Genomic DNA, 24,973 nt, shown 5'->3' with positions numbered 1-24,973 from the left:
TGTAAATCCTGGAATTAGCCCCCTGGGGGCTTATTTATTTTTGATATTTTTTGATGGGGGCTTATTCGAGGAGGGCATATACGAGGGGGGGTGGCTAATATGAGGATGAGCTTATAAAATTATTGTAGAAATTAAGAAAATATTATTAAAAGATAGTAATTAATTACTACCAAAAGTATGAATTTGTTGTGGTAGTTCAATAAAACACCATAGGCAACCTCAGATGGCAAAAATCAACAAATGGAGGGGTTGGACCATTCAAGAATTTACGATAGCAGTGGGGGCTTATTTGAGGGGGGCTTATTGACAATTTGTAGTTCTAGGGCGGGTCTTGTTTGAGGGGAGGGGCTTTTTCAAGGGGGGAGGCCAATTAGAAGATTTACGGTATTCTATATTGAAGAATCTAACAAAAATCTGATTGAACTGATATGCACAGTCTATTTCATGGGAAATTCTTTCAATTATCATTGTTTTTTGAGGGGCTACATCAAGAGGAAAATTTGATAAAAGGGTAACTTTGTCTGTCCTTTTACTTACTTTGTGCCATGAGAAATACTGATAACATAATGAATACCTTGATATTGGTTTATATTTTCTTCAAAAATAAAAAATACACTTTGTTTAAGGCAATAACTGTTGAAAGGCAGGTTGGTTTGATTGTTTCAGTGAAATTGGAGAGAGAGGAGCTACAGAAATGTAAGAAAAATGGATTGTCCCAAAAACCTATTGCTTGGATTAAACAGAAATAGCTTAATAATAACACACTAAAGGAATGTTCTTTTTCCTTATGTGGTCTGTAAATACCCCTTTCCAACGAAGGACTATATAGTACTAAGGCTGGTTGCAGGGGCTGGTTGATATCTTCCCTGAACCAGATTATTTATAAAACCCCAGTAGAAATAAGCCAGCATTTTCTAAAAGGGGCGTTTTCCGGCGTTATAGAGTGCGTGGGCTTAAAAAAATTTTGGTCACGCCCTTTTCAGCCCTCCTATACTTAAACTGGTTCCGGTCCCCGCTGCAGACTTTCAATACAAATCCCTAGGAGCTCCTAACTCTGCAACCCATCAGTATTCCATCTTGTTCTATCCTCTTGGTAATGGTTTTCCCCATGACCTCCATCCATTTTAACAGAGAAAGAGTAAATATCCAAAAATAATGGATATACAAATTCGGTCCCCCCTTGGTTCAGGCCTAGCATTCCTTGCAGCGTGGCGAGTCCACAGGGCTTTGGGATTAACGCCCAAGGGAATCGGAATGGTATGATCTTTTGTGTTTTCATTGTTTTTCAGCGGACTTTGAAGTTATTATTGAGAAAGTATCTGCTGAATTTCTCCCTTTGCAATATGGCCTTCTGGTAGGCTGCAACAAATCTCAAAACTTTACTTTGCAAACTTGAAGTGGGTGTTTATATTAATATCTAAGACCCAAATAGGTATCTTGCAGAGAGGCAGTCGCTAGATTGACAACAGGCAGTGCAGGTTATGGACCTCTTCCAAACTAAAGGTAAGTACAGACTAAATTTTCATAGAGCATTATCCCACGTGCATCTCTGTCGTTGCTCTTTCTCAAATATGACGTGTCACTGGCACTCGTTACTCTTTGGCCCTTTTTCGAAAAACATACGTGTATCATTTCAATTGAAATAAATTTAGATATAGTAGGTGAGACAGCTTCAATCAATTGACCCAAAACTCTAACAAACAAAACGCATATTTTGAGAAAACAACATTTAAGAAGCCGCAGTGCTGAAAACACTCAACCTTGAGGGTCTCTCGGAAGGGGAGGGGTACTTGTTCCCGTGTTCCCTTTGGCACACGCATTTCAAAATTTCATCTTGTTCCCTAAAAGTAATAATGATGTTCCCATGTTCCCAGTGGAAAATTTAAGCTGTTCTTGCGTTTCTGTATTTTTTTTGCCATGTTCCCGAAAACCCTTGGAAGACCCTCAACCCTCTACTGAGATTTTTTTCTTTATAATCACTTGGCCTTAAAAAAAACAAGAAACTGATTACTATTCCTGAACTTAATCTATGATAAAAATGCGTGTATTATATTGCGTGTAAAAAGATCGGGATTATATTGTTATCCTAAATAGTACCCCTAGCATTATAAGATAGGGGGTACTATCTAGAATAAAAATAAGCCCGAAGTTTTTTTGGTGACCCAAATACCCATGATTTTAACGACTCTTGCCATTTTCGATTTTGTCTGTAAATAAGATATTTTCTATACAGAAATTTTCCTGCGTAGACTCAAATCTCTAGCATAAGGAAAGGAATTCTAGGTGTATCTCTCGCCTTAGGGTAACAGGCTAGACATACCTAAAATAGTTATTCGAAAATAAAGTTCTGAAGATTCAGATCTAGAATATGTCTGTATAGTTAATTTCAGTATAGAATAAGACTGTATACGGGGATTGTAATAAACAGCGAACGAAGCCAATCTAAAACCAACACAAGAAAGAATACCATAAACCAGGGCATTTTTCAAGGATTTTTGAGTGGTGGGGCTTTTTTCAAAAAGGCCCATGCTTACCTCAAGGAATTGTATGGGATTTATGAACGATTGCTTATGATTGTTATTTGTTTCTAATTACGCTAGAAATCCTGGCTTGTTCCAAGGACTAGAGGACATCAACTAAAAGAAGTTAACAATTTAGTTTTGGATGTGGAATTGAAATTTGTGCGTTGTTTGCAATTTATTACATTCATAAAAATGTTTGTGACATTATGGTCACGCTGTTTCCACACCGAATTTTTCTAGGACTGATAATTTAGGCTTCAAGACTTGACATAAAGTCTCTTTAAAGCGTTCTTACATATTGTTTATAAACAAAATTGGAAACAATTCATGGAATATTTAAGATCAGGAACCTAGTAAATAGGATTTCTTAAAAACATAGACGTAGAAACAAAGAGCACAGAGGACACGTGCCCCCCTCCCCCCACATGTAAATAGTCCAGGAAAAATGCCCCTTTGCAATTTACCGGGTTACCCTTTTTGCCAACTGCATAGCAAAAAAGTGCCCTTCAAATGCTTAGTCACTATACGAAATGAGCAAAAAGAGTAGGGGGTGACCCTTCTGGCCACGATCCAAATCCTTGTGATCTGCTTGGTGAGGGGGTGGGGGCAAAACGCCCTAAGGCTTTTATGTTAAGGGAAACAGTTTAAGGAAGAAATCAGTTAAAGTAACAATATTATCAATCAACAATAGTACAATGCTTTAAACAATTGCAACAAAATGACTGCAAACCTCTCAGCGGCACTGCTCACAACTAAGCCTGAGAATGATATCCATACCATTGTAGCTAGGCATCCAGAAACAGTCTTTCTCAACCTTTCTGGAATCTTTGATAGGTTACCCCTTTAAAGAAGTTTTTTAACCTTAGAGAATCTATGTTAGGTTGCCTCTTTAAACCGACGCTCTGCTCGGTCTTTTCTAATGCTTCCTTGATTAAACAGTTTCCAGTGAAGAATCTGAATGTCATCCCTACTGAAGGCATAGGTTGTTCGACTCCTTGAGCTTGCAGTAGTGGTGACATATCACCAAAACATCATGTTGATGGAAAATATAATATTATGTTTTTTGCCAGCCCATTTTCATTATATTTATTCTTTTGAAAGGGCCCCACAGTGGCTTGGCATCTGGGGTTCAAGTAGAATTTTGCTTATCAGTGGTGGGAGAACTCGTAGTGGTGGGGCAATACCCACACCACTGAGTGTGTTTAAAAATGCCCTGCCATAAACTATTTACAACGCAAACGATTTCAACTCAATGTTCTTCATAGTTCAATATCTCATCATAATTTCTTCTTCTTTATCCGCTAGAGTCCTCTTCGTTCTCCCAATAACTTACCCCTTCACTTCGAATCTCAAACTAAAAGCGTCCCACAACCAGCCCTCGACCTCACGATAGCGGCCAGGGCTCAACAGAACAGAAAAACAGCAAAGCAAAGAATAGAAATAATACAGAAAATTAAAGCGAGGCTGCACTCAATTTTCTACATTTTCCCCATATTCTGCAGAATTTGAGAACCAGAAAATATCAAGGCATTGTGACAAGCAGCTTACTCTACAAAGCCATTTTTACCAAACTGCTTAACCTAAAAGCGTTCCCTGGACATCCCTATTCTAAAGATTCTATAGTACCCCCTGTATATAACAAACAATAGCGGACCGAGCATACTGCCTTGAGGTACTTCATGTTCTAAAAAAGTCCAAAGAATAATAGCTCACCATCCACAAGAGATTGTTTGGACTGCCATTCAAGCACAGTTAAACAACTTAAAATTAACTTGTCCGCAATCAAAGTTAGTCCAAAAATTATGTCCAAGTTTGCAATCAAATACACTGTAAATGCAATCATATGATCAGAGTGTCTTTTTTTGAAATTTAACAAATGTCGTTCTGCCACTGCAAATAAAAGACCGAATTTTCTCAAAGGTGGTTTAGGAGACACCTCCTTTTCAAGGGTTCTGAGTGACTCGTTGATGAAATTGCCGGATAGCTAGTAAAAAATGATCGTCATTTATTCTGCTCATTGAAAACATGTATAGAGAAGAAACTATTTGGCACTGTGCCTTCTTTTTCTATCGGGGTGTTTTAAGCAGGGCATGAAAATTTTTTCCCTTCCTTCGACCAGACAAACATCATGCATAAATTTCCTGTGAGAACGCGAGGACAAAAGAAACTTTAAATTGTAACGTTCCAAAAACCGTAATTTTAAAAATATTCCCAAGGGTTCTTAGGTAGAAAACCCATTTTAACCTGTACAAGGGACCTACATTTGCTGTTTTCTTCATGTTTTTTCTTTTGATGAAAATTAATGAAACAAGAGTGCTTCTGGCAAAACGGTATATTTCAAGAAGTTTCCTGCAGAACTTTGTTCATGAAAAATATTCTGCGACCGCCCGGTCACATCGTCGGATGGGCTTTCATGCCCTGGTTTTAAGAGTGAAAAATTTGGTTTTTCAAGTGATTGGGTCGTTTAAATCAGTTTAAAACTTGATCAACTTTTTCTTAAGCGCAAACATCTTTCCATTTTTGTTTCCAAATGTAATACTTTTTGTTTAGTTGATAAATTTAATATTCCTCATCCCCGCTTTGGTAAGAAGTATTTAGGGACTCAACAAGCTTCATTTGCTCATAAAAATCCATGAAAACATTGGATAATATATTGTGCTATGGCAAATCCAATTTTAGCATATCTGTTCTGCATTTACAGGAAGTAATGTCAACAGTTAGGGAAAGATTGGGAGAGTGAAGTATATGATTCTATGAACACTTGCAGCACCATCAGCAGAATTGCTTAATTCATCTAGAGATTCAGAAATATCACGATACAATGTTGAAAGACCTTATGAAGCTTACAATAAATTTTTTCTCTAGAGAGAGAGGTGGGAACTGATTGGGATGGTGATATTTTCGGAGGGATTTCAGGCTTATGAGGGGAAGAATGGACAAAGAAAGTGACGCAGTAAAGGTAAGAGATACGATTCATTTTGATAAATTATCCTTAATCTGTCTTCTCATACATGTACTGGTATTAAAATTCAACGTACAAGATCTTCACTCAGTAATACGTAATTTATAAGCTGCCAGGCCTAGAAGTGGTTGCTGCCTAATTTGGACATACCTGATCTAATCCAACCTATTATCTTTATTCTGAGGGTGCATAAAAAGTTGACACCTATATCTATGAATTAGGTCTGTAATCAATATTGTGACGTGTGAGGTAGACATCTTGCAGATCGACATCCTTCCTCCTTGAGTTAAATTACATGGCCTTAAAATATTACCAGCAAAACATGTTGTTTACATCACTACGCACATTGAGAACTCCAGTGGAATAACTAAACCTCTTATAGACGCTAAATTAAAGCCCATTCACATGGGCAATTTTCCCAAGGGTCTGGATATTGAGCAAATTTCGATGGAAAATCCGAGGCTATCAAATATTGAGTACCTAAGGAAAATTGCAGAGAAATATGACCAATTATAATACTGCCTAAAATATTTCACGCTGTTCTCTATTATCCGGAACAGTCCTTCGATGTGTAGCGACTAGGTCTTTTGACACCGTTATCGTCCATCCACTTCAATATTCTTTCTTGTAACTCTACATCCGGTTGTACCATATCCAGTGTTAATGGGCTCCGGTTGAACGGGTCTTTAGGATCGCTGAAAGGTAGTAAGAATTCAGCTTACGCTTCTTTCACGACATGTTTAAGAAATTGCACTTGCAGCCTTGACACTATAGGAACACGACATATGCGAAAACTCCCCAGTATATCTATAATTCATATTCTAATGCATTTGTAACGCAGTTACACAAGAGTTGTTTAAGATGCACTATCTTACAATATCTTCGATTGTTTGCTTGTACAGGTTATCTGAAATTTGACACCTATATCAACCAAAGTAAAATCAACCAAAATTCTGTCAATCAACCATATAAAAAATCAAGGTAACATTGATCAATCACACGAGAAGCGACCATTCAATCATTCATATAGAGTAGTGACGTCATAGAAAAATATCGCCAACAGAGATATCGCCAAATGAACATTCAAATATCCAATCGAATCACTCCGTGATCGTTTTAGTTTTATCTAAAGAAAAATTCAGGCCTTCAAGGGCATATCTCAGGCCATTTAGATTAAAAGAATCAATTGAAATTGGACACTTAGATATATTCTATATTAGTGCTGCTTCATATACCAAAAGTAAAAATTCAAAATTAACAAACAATATATTTTTTGACGTCATCCTAAAAAATACCTTAGCAAATGCCTTGCTATAGTGGATTTATCTAGAATCTTTTTAGAGCTTGGTAATAGCACCGGCTCTAACATCAAAGTGCCAAGGATAGGATCCACAAATTCTTCTGGAGGCTAAAGAAAAGAAATGATTGAAAAAATGAATTACTGAGTTTTAAGATATGAATTATTCAAAATGAATTAATGAAAAAAGTTTTAAGATAAAGAAGAAGGGAAAATTGTTCATGCTAAGCAAAAATGTTTTCAGCGCAACCAAATGTTGGATAAATTCATCGGGGCATTGAAAATTGCATGTTGACCAGAAAGTATTCATGCAACCTATCACTCAATCATGCGATGACTGATCACTGTCGGTCGTAAGGGAGCTTCTGTAGGCGCTGAAAAAGCCTTCTAAGCAATCCTGAAAATCTGCATTAAGTTAGGGTTATGCCCGCTCCTTCACTGTCATGTGTAAAACGGAACATCGAAAAAGAGGTCAGAGATAAACGTGAAACGAGATCTACCTCTGGGGTATTTTCTTCTTCTTCTTTAGCTATGTCAGCGCATTCTTCCAGCTTTGCAGCGAGGGATTGAAACTTTTCAAGAAAATCGTGAGGAACTCTGAGTTGTCTGAAATATGCAGAGGTAGTACTTTTCATGCAGCAGTTTTCATGTTTTTTTGGAGATGTTTTGAAACAAAACGCGAAATAATGACTTGCAATTTTGTCATTTTGTAAAATTTGTCTATGTAGTAGACAAATTCAAAATTGCAAGAGTCTAAAAAACACAAATCTATCATAAAAAAATTGAATATAACAATAAAAATTTATTTGGAAATAACATTATTAAAGGTTATAAAAGTTGGTGATAACTCAAGACATTCTATTCGCGTTTTTTAACGGATTTCAATTCCTTTTGAACAAGCAACAGCTCCTACGATAACAGAGAAGCGGGATAAGAATCCAAAGAATTACGAAGAAACCAAGGTACTCACTCTAAAACCTTGGCAGCTTGGGCATATAGGTTCTTTGTGTACGACCTTCCATCAGAAACCACAGCCAAGCAAAAATCTTTTTCTAAACCTAAACTGATTAAGATTTGAGCGATGTTTTTGACAAGCTCACTCGGTTTGAAATGAAATTTGTCGAAATCCTTTACCTGTAATGAGCACAAAACCAGATAAATAATTAGGAAAAGCTTATTTAGGTAGCATAACAAATGTAAGTCTTACCAGTCTTACAAGAAAATCTGTTTTGGTAACAAGATGAGACACGAAAATCAACAACCAGAGCGTAAATTAGACAAGACTGATGCAAAAATTATACGTTTCAAATGTGTCACAAGTAATCTTCACAGATGGAAAAATAAGAATAACAATAAAATGGTTTAAAAAAACATTTCTCTTGGAGAAACACGAAAAAGAACAAAATAATGAAAAAAAAGACAAACAGAGTAAAATAAAAGGCAATTGAAAACAAATACATTTGAAAGATTGAAGAAAATTAAAAATTGTGAATAAATGCACCAGAAAATAGTTTCAGTGCCACAACGAGAACCCTGGAAAAACCCCTACTTCTATCTCAAGTCAAAGTTTAAAACAAGTTTAGCTCACCTTCAAATCTCTTCTCTTTGGCCCGACAAGATGCATCAGAAAGTAATTAAGAAACGATGCGGTTTGCTCTACCATGCAAGGGCTTGCAAATGGCCTAAAATTTGCAAATATATGTATAAAGAACAACGGAAGCTCAAATTTGATCAAAGTTTTGCTTTCAATTGAGAATTTTAAGCATTAAAAGTTCTTTCAAGAAAATGCACTGCTATAACAGAACCATGCATAGCAAAATTTGTCTAACCTTGTTAGTATTTTTTTAATAACCTCTACAAGTGGATCAAGAATTAAATAAAACATTTTTCTATTTCAATTAAGACAAAGTTTCGAAAAGACAGATCTAATGCCAAAGTATTTCTTTATAAGAATCAAGCCTTTCGATTCTTGACGATGTATACACGGGTCATACGATAAACATTGCCAGTATAAAAAATAGCCAGTATTTAGTTAAAAAATAAGTTCTAACAACCTAAGAGTTATCATTCCTACAAAAAACTGAAAACGTGAAATTACCTTGTAACGTCTTTGGTGATATACGACAATACATGCACAGTTTCATTCGCCATTATGTTATAGCCTCGTGACATCTCACCTAACTGAAACAGGGTCCTCTCTTTCTGTGTAGATAAAAATATCCAATAACTATAAGCACGTCTCAAATGAGATATCCCTATATTCAAAAGAACAGCAACTGAAGCTAAGCCTAATCCTACGCACAAATTATTCAACATACTGGATAGTTTGATGCATGTTATGTTTTTAATAGTAGTGCTTTAAATTCAACAAGAAAATTTGTTATAATCGGTTCTAGGCCAAAATATCTTCAAATTTAGCGTACCTCGTCACGAACTTGTCGCGGTAACTTTGTCCAATTTTCATCTTGTTTTTCTTTTTCAAGCTCTCGAATCTTGGATAGGTGCTTTACAAAACAATAACAACAATAGTCAAAAGCAGAATACATATCACACATACATCAGTATCATCGATAGTGAGTTTTAAACCCGTTTGAAGAAAAGGCTTTATGACAAGAATCAGGTTGATATCAGAACAACAGCGATATTTCAAATTTGTAGCCAGTAACGTGTTGATGACTTCGGTTGATTTTCAGTAGTTGGATAATTTAACTATCAAGATCTACCTTAGAAGTCGAGACTTTTGCCATCAAAGGGTGCTTCGTCGGTGAATTTAAAACTTGCAGGCAAAATACAGGGTGGCTCACCCACTTTGCCTTTAACTATGACCTGGACGCCCCTTTTCCTGATTTATATTGTAAGGAGCAATATCCTGAAATAAGGCAAATCTGTGATATTCCTGGTTTTATATAAGGATAAGCTGAAAGCATATAAATGGCTGAGTTTCAGGTAAAGGGAGACGTCACTGTAGATGACAATGTGATTTTCAAACGAAAACTATTCTACGTACGAGGCTTTAAAAAACCATAAGGTGTGTGATATCTTAATACATGCGTTAAAAGTATTCTTTGCATAAAGATGAAATACAGGGATCCTAATGAAGCAGTTTCGTTTAACTTAACATAGCATGCTCAAACTAGTTGACCACGGCTGTTTATTTTCAAATTATACCAGCTGTAAACCTAAACACAACATAGGAGGCATTAGAAGAAAGATTCAGTAGAGCAGTGGATAGCCAGGGCTCAATTGTTAGTGCACAAAATGGAGGAAAAGGAAAAAGGGGGCCTGGGGACAAGTAGATTGGAAAAAATTTTAGGGTCCTACTTATAGCAAATGTTTTTGAATCTCCCTTTTGGCTAAGGGTGGGTTCCAAAATATAGAATTAAGGAATTTTTTCCGGTTATCGTTAAAGACCTAAATTTGTAACCTTTCGAGTTAGCAAAACTCGAGCCTAAGAGCTAGCAAAGCTCTCTTTTTAATAAGATAAATGTCCTTCCCCTTTCGCACATGCTCTATTGAGAACATATTTTTTAGTGAGTGCTGGCTTTTAGTAAGGAAGGAAAGAGATTTTATTAATGTTTCTTCCTTTTATCCAGTCAAGGGGAGGGGGCAAAGGGAAGGTAAGATAGGCGTCCAGAAACTAACCCTGGGGGCAACTTTTTTTTAAAAAAACTCATATTAAACGACTAAAAACAGTATTTGCTAACAACTGACAATACAATTACTACTTCACAGTGCTGATGAAATTTCAAACCCCAATTCGAAAAAATACGTAGAAGTTTTAGCTGACCATCTAGGTAACAATCTACAATGCTTCCTTGCCCCTATCCCTCTTGGCTACAGCACTGCTTGAGAATGGAAATTATCAACATACCTGGAGAGCTTCGTCCAAAAGAAACGTACTGTCATTCATGAGCAGGTTGATAAATCTTGGGAATGTTGAAAATTCAGACTTTTCTGAGTAATATATACGACCCTGTAAAAAATAAGACAGCAAAGATGAAATTAGGACAACAAAATCAAAAGATAATTTGCCATCAACTAATATTGTCAGGGTCAAAATGGGTATCATCAATGCAAATTTAATTATAGGATAGAGCGAAAATGAATAAAATACCTCTTCGAATAGATCCAGAAACACTTTGTTATAGCTGGGAAGTTTCCAGATGTATTCGAGGACAGCGTACATGTGATGACGATATCCTGGTTAAGAATAATCATAAAGTGGCTTAAAAGTCATTTGTTTGGAGTAGTCTTACTTCCGTTTGCTTTGGTTTTATCACGATAATCTAAACATTGAAAAACCATCAAAAGATATCTGGGAATATAGCCATAGTACTATTTCCCTTGAGCAGATATAGCCAATGCCTTTGAGATCATTTAAAGTTTAGCTGAAAAAATTTAGTATGAAATGATGTTGACAGAATCTCGAATTTATAAAATATGCCATGATAAAGTGTGGCAAAATTATATTTGAACATGTACATAGTCATATGCATAGAACTGTAGGATTAAAAGTTGTTAGTGAATTGATATGACTAAACCTCGGGAAAATGAAACGGATACAGTCTTAAGTGAACATAGTTCCATTATCGATTATGCTGTTGCATAACTAGAATTAGTTTGCTGTGAAAAATTTTATACATATAATAACAGCAACCAAACAATTATAATATGTTAAGAATGCCTGATAGATAATCTAAAATAACTATACATTACACCCATTGAAATTCGAGGGAACCATAGCATCAATGTTGCAATTTTGGAAAACAGTTACGGACAGAAAGTAAATATTACAAAAAACTAATACCAGATTTCTAGCACTAATAGCAGGTGACGTTATCATTTGTGTTACAAGGAAGTTTAATTAGAGCTGCCTCGAAATCTAGTTATAAATGAATAATGTGGCTTCACTTTCCTTTTTATGAAACAATCTATCGTGTTAAATAACAAACTATGTTTGTTGAAACTTTTTGAAACAGGATTTTTTGACAATTAAACAAAAAACATTGAACAAACTCTGTTGAATTCGTCACTTTATTTTTTGAAGTAATTCTGAGTAACTGAATGAAAGTAAAAACGTACATATGACCAGATGCGACAAAAAAGAAACATACCAAATTTTTGTTCGAACTCCAATGAATGGCCAGTAAACTCAATGTCAACAAACAGCTTAAGAAGAGCTTCCGGGAGTATATGTGGCATCAACTGGCATGTTTCGAAAACCCTCCCTCCAAGTATCTGTTGGAAAAATCGGTCGCTAAATGAATCAGATGGGTATCATAGAAAACTTAGTCAGCTTAAATAGACCGCTAATAGTGACGTATAACCGATAGAGACTTTAATGATTTATAGGAAATCGTCGGAGACATTTTCAATATCAACAATACAACGACAACTAATCAAGCATGAGCTCATACAAATAAATCGGTCTGTCATAAAGTGCTTGATGTCTATAGAATAGAACGCTACTAAGAGGAAACTTAGGCAACAGCTGATGAATCGATAATAACACAGATACGTTCATTTCTAATAAAACTTTCCAAGCATATTTTTTAACAAAGACCAAAAAAAGTGAGCTATCAAGAAATTGTGATCTGTATTTAAAAGCTACAGAATAATCTCTGCACTTACTGCAGAAGAATAGCCTATGTCATCAGACCGTTTCCTTGGTAACAGCGCAGCAAGTGCCTCTGCCAGTTTGGCTCTCAGATGAGGATTGTTGACTCGTTTTGAAGAGCTGAAAAAATAAAATACATGGATCAATCAAAATGTTCTAGCTGGAAGCTACATCTCAATATCATGCAATAAAATATAACTAATTTAATCAAGAAAATTGACCAAAATGGCCTTTAGTACTGTAAAATTTGGAGATCACATGGAAAAGCAAAAACATAACATATTGGAGTGTTTTTTGTATCTAAAAAACAAGGAACCAATCAAATGCGACATCCTTCCTAACAAGGAGCCAATCAAATGCGACATCCTTCCTAACAAGGAACCAATCAAATGCGACATCCTTCCTTACAAGGAGCCAATCAAATGCGACATCCTTCCTAACAAGGAACCAATCAAATGCGACATCCTTCCTTATAAGGAGCCAATCAAATGCGACATCCTTCCTAACAAGGAACCAATCAAATGCGACATCCTTCCTAACAAAGAACCAAACAAATGCGACATCCTTCCTCCCAATCTTCTATCATTTCGCATCTAGACATAATTTTTTTACTTACCTTGGGACATTATCTGACGCTCATGCTCTGAGAACTGTCGGACGATAAGTACTTTAATTTGCTATGTTTCAGCTTTTTCGTGCTATCTTAAAATGAAAATGAACTTGAAACTCACCCAAGAAATAAGGATAAGAAAACCATTATTTCACCTAAAATGGGTTCTGATTTCTCAAGAATGTCTCCACTGAAATGTCTGAAATACCAAAGTAAATGATTACTTAATAGGTAGTGGAAATTATTTGATATAATTAAACACAAATAGAAATAAGAAATTGAATCAAAGTAATATCAAAACTTGTGTGGTAATTTATAAGAATTGAATCTTCAATATCAAAGGATAATTTTTTTAGTAAATTTTTATTAGAGCCAGTACATTGTTGAAAGCAAAATTCGTGAAAGTAATGAGATTACTACTCACGATATGAATATAATGCAGTCAGCAACATTTTCAACAACATGCTCTGGTATTATGGTCATCGCAGGGGAAACCTGTGTTTGAATGGGTAGTAGCTTTTATAAGGTAAATAAAACAACTGAAAACAATAGGGCATCTTCAGGGTCTATGCCCAAGTTAAAGGCAGTCTGTCCCCTATTGTGCTCAACTATATTTTCACGGGAGTGAAATTCACGTACCATTGAGCTTGATCGATAATTAAACGATTTAAACCAATCAGAGACAACTTTGATTCCAGAGCTTTTGAATCAAATGGCTGTGCTCCCGTTGAAGTGAAGCTGTGGCTACATAAATTTTGTTCCCTGTTTGGTTTGTGCGACAGAAGTGTCAACAGGGAAAAGAAATGCTTCCATGATCATCATTCAATTCCAGCAACTATACCTCCTTGCAATTTCCGATAGCCTTTTGATCGCAATTTCAAATGCCGTCCACTACCGCAGCTAGGCCAGCCAAAGCGAGCAGCGTAATCCGTTAAGGCAGGAAGACCAATTGTTCAAATAAGCCAATCATTGAGAGGACAGACTGCCTTTAATGGATGCGGGTAGATGGGGCGAGAAAAGCAAATGCAAGTGAAAAAAGTTGGTGTGTTGAGAATATATAACGCAATACTGGTCTTGATGCAACTGTCTATAATGTATGCAGTTAGTGGATATGCAAGTTGCATGGTGACATTAACCAATTTGGCTAGAAATATGGGAATTAGATACTAAACTACTGCAACTACATGTATGATAGGAAGTCGTTGATATCAATAAATGTATCCTTCTCTATTCCAAGAAAAAACTCTGTCCCGCTGACAACGCAGTGAATACATTGTGAAATATCCAATAGATAATTGAGAAATTTACGAGGATGACCCAGTGGAAGATGGATAGAGAGATAACAAAATTTCTGTTAGCAAATAAAAGGAATATTGTTGAAACTGAACAATGACAAACCTCATCTTTCAATTCCTGCACATTCAAATCGCGATGTTGACTATCATTAAAGCTTTTTCCAGCTATCAGTTGCTGCACAAGCCAATATGATGTCCCTGCGCAGAAGCGAATCACCATCTCTAGAAGTTCGGGATTTAGTAAATGGGCCTAAATAAAAAAAGTTGCTCAAAATTTTGAATAAGCTTAATAAAACAAAGCATTTATAAAACCATGCTCACTGGTAAGTGAATGCCAAGTTCATCTAAGTCATTCTTTTTTCTAAACAAAAGAAAGAGTTCCTAAATACAAAAGAAGGTGAAACATTCGATATGAGTTTTTAGAATATAATGAAAAATAAGTTATATTTTATACTGAATCAAACAGTGTCAGTAAAAGTTTTAAATAATGCCTTTACTTCTTTAAATAATGCCTAAAATAATGGAGCCTTTACTTCGGCAGAACTTCCATACATTTGCAATATCTAAAGGAGTCTAAGGCGAATGAAGAAATCTAGATCAACCAGAATTAAATACTTAAGCAAAACCAGCACAAAATTAAATACCTTCAGAGACAGCTGCCTCCTTATGTCAGATTCAAATTCTTCCTTAATCCTATCAAGTTCCGGAGTCACAATACTGCTGCCTCTTGCATCCTGATACAACTCACTCATCTAAAAACAAACAAATCATTTAGAAGAATACATATTCAGAGGTTTATTTATATCAGATCAAACACCAATTGATATACGAAAATCATTGAAATGATTAGATATCACCTTGTCAATGCTAATGATGCATCAGAGTAAAGATTATGCTTTTGATGTAAAGCGATCATCAGGCAACAGTCTGATGATTATATCAAGAGTGGAACTCGGAGAAGCAGTTTAGAACCATCCTGTTTTATACACCACAAGTGTGTACAGCTCTGCCTATACTGCATCGAGCACTTCCTGACAGACCAGTAAAACAGTACCTTTGATTAGGGTAAAAGTTAAATACTTGAATACTATTCATATCATAGTTATTCACTGACACAAAAACTCTTAAAGGCTTATTAACAAAAAGTATACCTTTTGCAGTCTTTTCATCAAGTTCTCGTATGTTCGTGCAGCTTTGAGATACCCTATAAAAAAAGTTATCAAAGAACTGAACATATTTTAATAACTGCCTTTTGTATAGATGGTTTATTTTTTCATACGAAATTTACACCCAAGAGCACAACGTATTGCATTTCTTAATAAGCATCAGAAGATTTAGCTAACGCTGTTATGAATGAATTTTTAGTAACCATTTGCAAGAGCTTGTACTAAGAAAACTGAAGCTTCATTAAAGACTAAGTCAGCTCGTAGTTACAAAAAGGTTACACTGATGATGAAATAATGCTATTTTACTGTGTGTATTTTCTTGTTATAAACGTTCTTATGCCTTCCAAACAACTACCTTCTTTCATAGTTACTCGGCACCCTTTAGGACGAGGCTGAAGTTTCCAATATCCCTATGCGCGTAAACATTGAAAATAACATAGGTCACACAAAGGTCAAAACACCGTGTTCCACATTAAAATCCTTAGATCAAGAGCATAAAACTCTTTGCTTGCAATCAATAATCCAATCTGATCATGAAAATTGTCCTTAGTTTATAAAGATTATTTAGTAATTGGATACTTACCTAATTTTAGGCACATGTGTGTAATGAAGAAGCATTCTGTTACGAACTTGAATCCTCTTGAGTCTACATCGATCACATCCACTAAAAACAGGAGTCACATAACTAATAAAATAGGTATATCAATAAAACATACGTAACCTATATTATATATTGGGGTAAGTAATGCTTGCAAAATACAAAGCGCAACCAATAAGACAAAAGGCCTACTTGCACTGCAATAAAAGTGCATGTCAACATCAACATTGAGGTAAATCTACAGCAAGTGGATGTTGTTCAAAGTGAAAATTGAATCAAGATTGAAGAGTGGATAGATCGCATAGTTTTCTTGCAGAAAACTTTTCACAAGATTCTGAAAAGAACGGACAAAGCTTGCGACTTACTTTCTTCAGTTCTTTGGGCAACCCTGGACTCTTCGAGGTTTTGCACAAGGTGAACGAGGGTATCAGGTTTCTCAATGTCTTGGAGTTTTGATCTGACGCCACAATAACACGAATTCACCTTAAGCAGCTTTCTTGGACGCTCGGACAGGTCTAGAAATGGTTCGCTGAGCTTCAACATGATGAAGCTTAAATTTAAAAAGAAACCATCCCTGGCTTGTGTCAAAGAGCTACCAAAATCGGTGTGGATTGAAAGCTGTGGAGAGAAATTGATAATTGTTCTAGAGATTTATTGAGGCAAAATACGAACTAAACATTAAAAAGTAAAAGTGGAGGAAAGGTCTACAGACTTTGCAAGCAAGGATAGTGCTACGTAAGAGAGGAATGCTTTTTTAGGGTATAATCAATTGGTTTTTTACTAAGTTGGTTCGGCATTGTTTACTGCTTATAGGGCAAATTGGTTGATGGCATTTATAAAAAATATCAACCTGGCACCAGAAACCCCATCAAGAAATTGTCCTAGTGCCACTCTTGTTTGCAAGTTCCTTTGCTTTGTAACTATGATTTTTATGATAACGCAAATATTTACATGCCAGGAAAGTTTTCAGGAAAAAGAAAGATGCCTGAGACAAATATTTCGAAGATCTTCAAAATAAATCCTATAATTTCTTTTTAAAGATTTAGTTGATGAAAACAATACCTGTGCACGCTTCTTGTTATGGTGCAAACACGATCCAATCCAGTACAAAATTTGATGTTGAAGCTCTTTGTTTTCTAGCAGGTTTCGAAACAACTGTCAAAAAATTGTAGAAAACTGGTAAGAAATAATTTTCCTAAAAACGTTTTCTATATGAAAGTTTGTTTAAGACATTTCAATGCTATGTCACACAAATCTAACTGAACCAGTCTTACGGGCACAATAACAACTACGAGACTGGACATTTCAATAAAAAAACTTTCCTTTAATCTTCCTTTTGAATCTTTCTGGCATCACACAAACCAGTATCCAAAGTAAGTTTCTTTAAGATCTATTGATGTTATACAAAAAATATAAGCCAAGATTTTCTACAGAAATGTTAAAATAGCCATAATTATAGAAATTACTTACTTGATGTGTTTTGGAACTAATCATGCCAAATTGTCTTCTACAGTTATTTGTTATCACTTCCATTTCAACTTGATCTTGTCTTGTTGGGTCGAGATAATATTCCTGAATTAAACGAGAGATCTTCATCAGTATAATAATTTCATAAAATAAATTCTTCACGCAAGCGTCGTTTCAATGCAAGTTTCCAACTTTGTGTTGGCTGGTTTGGTCAGCTCACAACATGCTTCCAATGTAAGAGCAGCTACTTTTAACATACTGGTCACATTGAAGTAATCAAGATTTTTCCAAAGCAGACGACTAGTAATCGACTGCCTAAATTTTTAATTCTCGTAAAAGCTCCTTCGTTCAAAATTCAGCGCACTTAGAGAGCTAGGAACTCTGATAATGGCGTTTCTCTGATGGACAGCGTTAGCAATTACCAGAGGCCCTTTGTTTATTTTGTGCGCCCCTGCATGTCAAAAAGACTTTGCTGCATGAAAAGCAAATTCGTATAGAACTACATGAAATAACATTGGATAGATAACAGCATATTTACTGATGGTTGAGCTGGATTATATGATATAGTTGTCGTTCCTAGAATTGGTCCCATGAGGGTCATCCGCTCGTAATCCAATCCAGCAGTCGACGACATGGCCGCACGGCTAGGCGGAAACCAGCTTTCGCAATATACCAGTATCTAAAGAAATTTTAAAAGACTGAATTTTAAAACTTTGTTCTCAAATATGAAATTGTTGAAAAAATGAAAGAATTGTTTCGTTGAGAAAATGTGTCGAGACAAAAGTCCAATGCATGGCTGAAAGAGATAATGTGAGCTTGAATAGAGAGGACATTAGTGCGAAAAAGCAGACAAAATCTACTTCTGCCATTCTTTATGAAAAATTTTGGCTAGGAACCATTTTGGATTTTCAATAGCCCGAGACCCTTAGCAAGAACAAATTAGAAAACGGTTACAAATTTAGGACGCATTACCAAAGAATGCAGTCATGACACGTGTGGAAGAATGCAAAAATGACAAAAAATGACAGAAAATGATACAACAACAACAGAAAAGCCTCTGCCACCATTAGGCATTTTATATTGGACACAATTTCGTGGCAAAAATGTCAGATATTGAACTAAACTCGTAGCACAGAGAAAAAACAAATCATCATTCATAAACAACAAACTAATTCGTTATTCAATACTTTAAACTGAGATAAAACACCTCAAATCTTCAAAACACATCTAAAAATGTAGGTTACCTTTCCTAATTTAGGCTTCTTCGAAAAATATAGCATAAGATCTAAGACAGTAAATATTTCAGGATTCATCAGCGAAAGTGACTTGTTTCTGTCCATCAAGTGGTGCATCATTGGCGAGAACATTTCATTCTGAAAATTAAACATTGTTTTAAAACTAAGATTAGGTGGAAAAAATCGCTTAGATACACTTGATCCTGAAAATTGCAACATTCAAGCAATAATTGTACTTTTATCTTTTAGTTAGAAAAATTTGCGTTTGGATAACTGCACTAGGATCTAAAATTAAATGTTAGAAAATTGCCTGTCAAGGGTTTAATTCATGTAAAAAAGGTGGCTTTTTATTAATTTTTAGTTTCATAATACAAGCTATCGATTCTATTTTTTGAACCTGAGACTGGTGGTACTAGCTGGTGGTACTAGAAAGGCATCCTTTCGTAAATCCAAATAAGGCTTGTCAATAAATAAGTCTTAAAAATAATAAGAAAGTATAACATACACTCCCCTCACGAAAGTACCCGGACAGTTCGAAGATGGATTGCGTTTTCAAACAAAAACAAATTCAGGCTGGCAAAAACGACTTTTTAACTCAGTGATAATAATTTTTTGAGAAACTCTTCCAAGATTAATCAAGACATTAAAATGCTGCAAAACTTCTGCGCTTTTTATCTGTTATCATTTATTGTTAAAATGAGAAACCTTTGCGCTACAAGCATTACGCAAATCAACTGATGTCAAATAAGCGGAGAACAGCAAAGTCAGGTGACTTGGACTCAGTTAAAATGGGCCAATAAAACATTGTAATTTTTTACAAACTGGTCCTTGAGACACAAGTATTTTCTACTCTCAGTTGGGAAAAATTTGCATGGAGATGCCACCGATCGATTATAAAACATGGATGACATTTGGTAACATTTTACCAGATCAGAAACTTGCTTGCAAAGCAGACATATCATTCAGTGCAGGGCCATACCTAAAGCCATATTATTTCTTTACTGTTGCAAGTCTTTCTGAAATCGGTCGGTACGAGGGTACATTCACGATTCTTTATCATGTTCCTTGCAATATTTATCGACAGCTTTTAATAATTATTTGTGAACATTTTATGCAATTTCGCGTAATGATGCAAACCAGTTTTGATGCAAATTTGGTTAGGGTGGAACGCTCAGGCACTGGTGTCGCGAGAACTCTTGCTCTTTTTGACCATGAAAATTTTTTTAGACTTCTTGTTTTGCAAATTTTTTGCACATCTCGAAAGCGGCAGTCTTCGTGCATCTAATGATACTAGCAATTTAATGATAGCTATTGCCCATCATTGTGCTAAAACATTATTTTTAGACACTGCTCAGAAGTCAATTCTTTTGTTTCGGTCGCTACCATCTTCAGGAAAAACCCTCACAGAGTTTGCTTACGTAGCGATAAGATTATTTTTTTCGACGAATAAATAGATTAAAGGCTAAACAAATTTCAACAAAAAATTCGAGGAAATTGATAAAAACGTTTTCATGAAAACTGACTTTGAATTTGTAAACAAATTGCTCTAGCAACAGATTCGTAACTAAATTCGAAACTGTCCGGATACTTTCGTGAGTGGAGTGTAATTCATCAACAAGCACAATTGCCATTCTAAAGTGAAACTAATAGCAGTGACTACTCACAAGATCATCATCATTGTTATGCTGCTCAATTACACCATCTAAAAATTCCTTCAGGTACTTGCAATCTGTCAGCAAAAATTTAAGAAATTAGGGTCTTGTTAATTAGCTTAAGAAAACAAAATTTATGAGGTAAATGTAAAGAAAGGCATAAAAAAGCATAAAATTAAACAGAAAAGTGATACCATTAAGCAGTGGCGGAAATTGCTGGGGTGTGGGGAGGGGGGGCAAGCGCTCCCAGGTTTTGCTAAATTGTCGGTTTTGTTGGTAAAATTATGTCATTTGTCTGCAAACTTGCTTGCTTTTGTGGGCATTGCTTACCCCCACTTAAAAATGAATATCTGCCACTGCCATTAAGCAATTATTTTTATTGTAAGAATTATTCTTGAAAATCTTTCAATGAAAAAGTTATTTCCTAGAGTAGAGGTTTTAAATTATTTGACCTAAATTTAACTAGATAGTCGTTGACTTAAAAAATCAGTCTTCAATGGGAAAGAAGATATTTAAAATGCAGTTACTGAATGATGGTTCTTTAAAACAGCATTTGACTTGGACACCTGCCTGATGCTATCAATGACACACAGAGAAAGAAAAACCATTAACATTATTTCAACAAAGAGCTTGTAGCATTATTTCCAAAATTCTTTCACCATTGCTGTTTAGCAATCAAGTTTTCTAGGCACACAAAATAGCATTTTAAACAAAAAAAGTAAAGATTTCAAACCACAAGGCTTGAGAAGCAAGTCAAGAAACTGCTTATGTGGTTCCTGTGTGGGGAAGACATCTGGTGACTGTAGCAAAGACCTGTGTAAGAATACTTTTCAGTCAAGATTTTTAATCAAAATTGGGAAGGGGAATCACAAATTTGCAATTATCCTGTTTAACATTTGATTTAGAGCTGATACTGTGCTAACCATATTCAAAGCAGAAAAATTCAATTATGAAATACAAAGCTTTCACATAATTAGCTATCATATGAAAAAATCTAAACTCTATGTAGGGATCAATTACAAATAGGAAAGATGTTCTATGATTAGAAAAATTTTAATTTTAATAGAAAAATGCCTTGCAGAAACAATTGCTAATGGATGAATTACAAGTACCTATCAAGAAATAAGTGAATACCTTAAATGAAAATAAGAAACTCAAAACTGGCATTGAACTATCTAGCAACAGCCAAAATGTAATACAAATGGGCAGATTTATGAAAAAAATATCAAATTAAGTTTTCATTACTCCCAAAATATTACTGAGAAAAAATAAATAGATCTAGTTAAATCTACATGTTTTGTAAAGATACAAAAAATCATACCAACCCTGCAAATGAAAATATTAGAGATTCACTCTCCGATTTTAATGACTCAAGATCTTCAACAAGGAATAGGTCCTAAAATATAAAAAATTGAAATAGGATTTGTGGATAGGATTTAGCAAAAGCCATGATGCAATATAAAAATAGACCTAGTAACTATAGAAAAAGGCATGAGAAAAAGATGAACATGACAAAATAAAGAAAGAAAAGATCATAGAAATAGACTATAAGTCATAATCAATTCCAGATACCAATCTATGGCATTTTGGGAAGAGAAATAATCAATAATCATAAAGGGACTGGAATTAAAATTGCTAATATATATATAGTATAAAATAACAAATATTTATGATCATATACAAAATGAGTTTGATTATCAATTTGATCAATTATTTCAATTAATATTTACTTTTACATATCATACTAACCTTCAGTTTTCGTTTGAGCAATGCAAACTCATCATTGAGCCTTTGATATGTGCGTGCAAGATATCGTATAAACAATTTGTCATCTGCTGGAGATGTTGATGTCATCTGAATTTTACTAGCAGTAAAAGAAACTATGGAAAATTGAGCTAATGATAGTCTCTCCATTAAAGCCTGGTTTAGATTTTCAGAGCTAAGCAAAAGATCTTCCTTTCTTTCTTTCATTTCTTTATGCAATCCTTTCAAGAAAACACAGTCAGGAGGAAGTCCACTAAGAGTGCTATAGCTTGATTTCTTTTTTCCTAGAAGCAAAGAATTTCTTTGTCAGAATCTCTACATGAAGTTACAACAACTGAAGCTAAATCATTCATTTATCATTTATTTACATACCCATAATTTGAAAGCCTCCTTTATTGAGCTGGAGTCTCCAGCACTTAGGGTTGAAAGAAAAAAAATACAAAACAATGAGATAAAAAAATGATGCTAGAAAAAAGATCTCAAGCACCAAAGTTTGATAATTCAAATTTGCTTCTTATTCTTTTTGGGTTACTATTGTTTAGAATTTAAAATATATACTGTGAGTTGGCTAAATTTTGTACTTCAAATAAATGTTTATAAATACTTCATTATGCATATAAATAGAAAAAGCACCACACATGCAAATTCATTCCTGGTATTGCCTGTACACATAACTCTGGTAGCAACACTGAGAATCATACTGTTCAAAGTAATACATGAATATAACTACCAAATTGGTAGTTATATTCATGTCATGCTTTGAACAAATCTCTTTGATCACAAGCCCCTCCATTATAAGATGTAGCTATTTCAATAAACATATGAATTTTATTGCTTTAAATGAAACAGATGGTCTAACATTTTATCAAAATATTTTCATGTGCCTCATTGCAAGAACCTCAAATTGAAGAAAACAATTTGACGTATTCAGATCCATCCACTTTCATTTTTCCTTTTATCAAACAAACTAACAAAATATAATTATTGGGGGAGTATAGGGAACAAGCAATGAGAAGAAAATCATTTGATAAATTGTTCAGTAGGGCTGTCAAGCTCAATTTACTAAAATGTATGAACCATGGAAATGTTTGATGAATTGCTGTTTTAAAGCATATCAAGAAAATCTGAGAAACTCTGAACAGTGCTCAACACAACAATTATCACAGAATAAGGTGGTTGATAGTTTACAAATATTACCTGAGTTTACAGTAAAGAGGAATCCCCTTTGAAGGAAATCATTTATCATTTGTGACTTGTCTTCATACTCAGTTTTCTCCATATCCTGTTCATCATTTCTTAATTCTTTTTGAGCAAAATTAACCTGCCCTGCATCTGTTTCTATCTGATTTTGATCTTTCATAACATGATTGGTTTCTTTGGTTGATCTTATATAATCTTCTGCATGTCGCAAGCTTGGAAATAAAGCTGCGAATGGATTCTTAGAGAGGTCTCTTGCTTCTTGATTTGAATCTGTGTCTCTTTCCATGTTGGTCTTAAATGTGTATTGAAAATTAACTAGGAGAGAAAATTAACAAATGTTATACATTATAATCTGCTTATAAGATAATTAAAGGGGTCAGCAGATTAAATGTTATATATCCAAAGCATGCTGTAGTCAGGGACTATTAAACCAAGTTCTATCAACTCCTTGGAGGAGCTTATATTTTTTAAAACTACCCGAAGTAGCTTCTGCTTTTTAAACATGATTTTTCAAATTTGCATTGTCAGAAATCAACATATCCATATTTAAATGACAATTCACTGTTGAAAATTGTTCAGAATTTGCATTGTAAGATATGGTGCTATTATCAAGTGTTGTTATTATAGAACTAATATATGCAGTAGAAGAACCAAACTTTTAAGCATTTTGTTATTTCTTTCAAAAGTTGTTTTATGTTGATAAAGGAGGGGTTGTCTAATCTTTGTTGATATATTTATTAACTTACTGGTAGTCTAACCAAAAAGGGTCTTAAATAAGCAATATGTCGTGAATGACGTCATTTTAACTTTGAATCTTCAAAATAACACATGATTTCCGAGGGTGACAAACAATTTTCTTTTATATAAACCACCGTATTTTGACATCCAGAATTAAAAATACCAATCAAAAATAATACAAGGGCCTTCTAAGTCTTAATACACACATTATAAGAAAAACGTAAAAAATTAAGCTGCCAACCAAAGGAAAGATCTGAGTTCTCCCGAGCGGGTCGATATAAATTTCTCTCAATTGTGAGAATAATAGAGCTCTTGAGAATTCTGAATGTTTGATTAGTGAAACGTTATTCCAAAATTTAATCAAATGCGAAAAACATAAAGCGTTGGTACCTTTGGAACCGTTTATTTAGATATCGGCCATTCCATAGTTCTTTCTGAGAATTTGGCTTTCATCTGAGGCCCTACTACGTTCACTTTCATTCATGACATCAGCTATTTCTAAAATCTTCATGTAAAAAGACCACGAAATTAGTCACCGCAGAGGACCGACTCCCGGCCTCCCTACTAGCCTGTTGATCGATATACTCTTTTATAAGCATACTATCAAATTTGTCCAGCCTAGATTTCTTAAGAAACTTATTTTGGCCTGAATTTTATCTCAAATTGTTCTGATCTTTTTCATACCTGTTATGGCAGGGCATTTTTTAAGGGCCCACACTGACCTCAAGGGACCCCAAGAAATTGTATGGGATTTACGGACGGATGATTAAGATTTAAGATTGTCATTGCCTTCCCTAAGTTAAAATCCTGGCTTGTTGCAAGGTTGAGCTGGGTTGTTTCACACATATAT

At 34.9% G+C, this 24,973-nt stretch overlaps 1 protein-coding gene and 1 long non-coding RNA gene across 3 annotated transcripts in view; one reads left to right on the top strand and one right to left on the bottom strand.

Annotated features, from left to right (window-relative positions):
• The first annotated feature begins 25 nt into the window (after positions 1-25).
• LOC135681729 (uncharacterized) overlaps positions 26-24,973 on the top strand; it is a 71,629-nt gene continuing 46,681 nt past the window's right edge. Inside the window, exons 1-2 of the long non-coding RNA XR_016144475.1 lie at positions 26-1,503; positions 5,388-5,481. This is a non-coding gene — a long non-coding RNA (uncharacterized LOC135681729). The remainder of the gene's footprint in view (positions 1,504-5,387; positions 5,482-24,973) is intronic.
• Positions 5,477-24,636, bottom strand: LOC135681724 (ubiquitin conjugation factor E4 A). 2 transcript variants are annotated; one of them, XM_089111856.1, is made up of 28 exons: positions 24,514-24,636; positions 23,383-23,700; positions 22,171-22,469; positions 21,747-21,817; positions 21,155-21,234; positions 20,434-20,498; positions 18,779-18,907; positions 18,073-18,213; positions 17,538-17,639; positions 17,130-17,222; positions 16,433-16,685; positions 16,053-16,133; positions 15,455-15,507; positions 14,948-15,055; positions 14,407-14,553; positions 13,433-13,503; positions 13,130-13,207; positions 12,413-12,518; positions 11,896-12,019; positions 10,896-10,981; positions 10,653-10,754; positions 9,205-9,285; positions 8,880-8,983; positions 8,370-8,463; positions 7,752-7,915; positions 7,282-7,387; positions 6,780-6,892; positions 5,477-6,179 (listed from the first exon to the last, which is right to left on the bottom strand). In XM_089111856.1, the coding sequence occupies exons 2-28, from the start codon at positions 23,669-23,671 to the stop codon at positions 6,032-6,034; spliced, it is 3,288 nt and encodes a 1,095-aa protein (XP_088967982.1). In that variant the 5' UTR covers positions 23,672-23,700; positions 24,514-24,636; the 3' UTR covers positions 5,477-6,031. The 2 variants fall into 2 exon arrangements, with proteins under 2 accessions (XP_088967982.1, XP_088967983.1); XM_089111857.1 differs by having other exon boundaries at positions 23,383-23,677; positions 24,514-24,615.

The sequence above is a fragment of the Rhopilema esculentum genome, chromosome 12 (genome assembly GCF_057945365.1).
Source record: "Rhopilema esculentum isolate cy_ngs chromosome 12, ASM5794536v1, whole genome shotgun sequence".
NCBI classification, from domain to species: domain Eukaryota; kingdom Metazoa; phylum Cnidaria; class Scyphozoa; order Rhizostomeae; family Rhizostomatidae; genus Rhopilema; species Rhopilema esculentum.
Note: the sequence above shows the minus strand (reverse complement) of the source record. Positions and strands in the feature narration are given on the sequence as shown.

Excerpts from the sequence above, each read along its gene's own strand:
- LOC135681724 (XM_089111856.1), bottom strand. The coding sequence starts at position 23,671 with ATGGAAAGAGACACAGATTCAAATCAAGAAGCAAGAGACCTCTCTAAG. Across the intron at positions 18,908-20,433 it reads ATAACAATGATGATGATCTT|AATGAAATGTTCTCGCCAAT; the intron begins GTGAGTAGTCAC and ends TTTAATTTTCAG. Across the intron at positions 13,504-14,406 it reads TGCAGGAATTGAAAGATGAG|GTTTCCCCTGCGATGACCAT; the intron begins GTTTGTCATTGT and ends ATTCAAACACAG.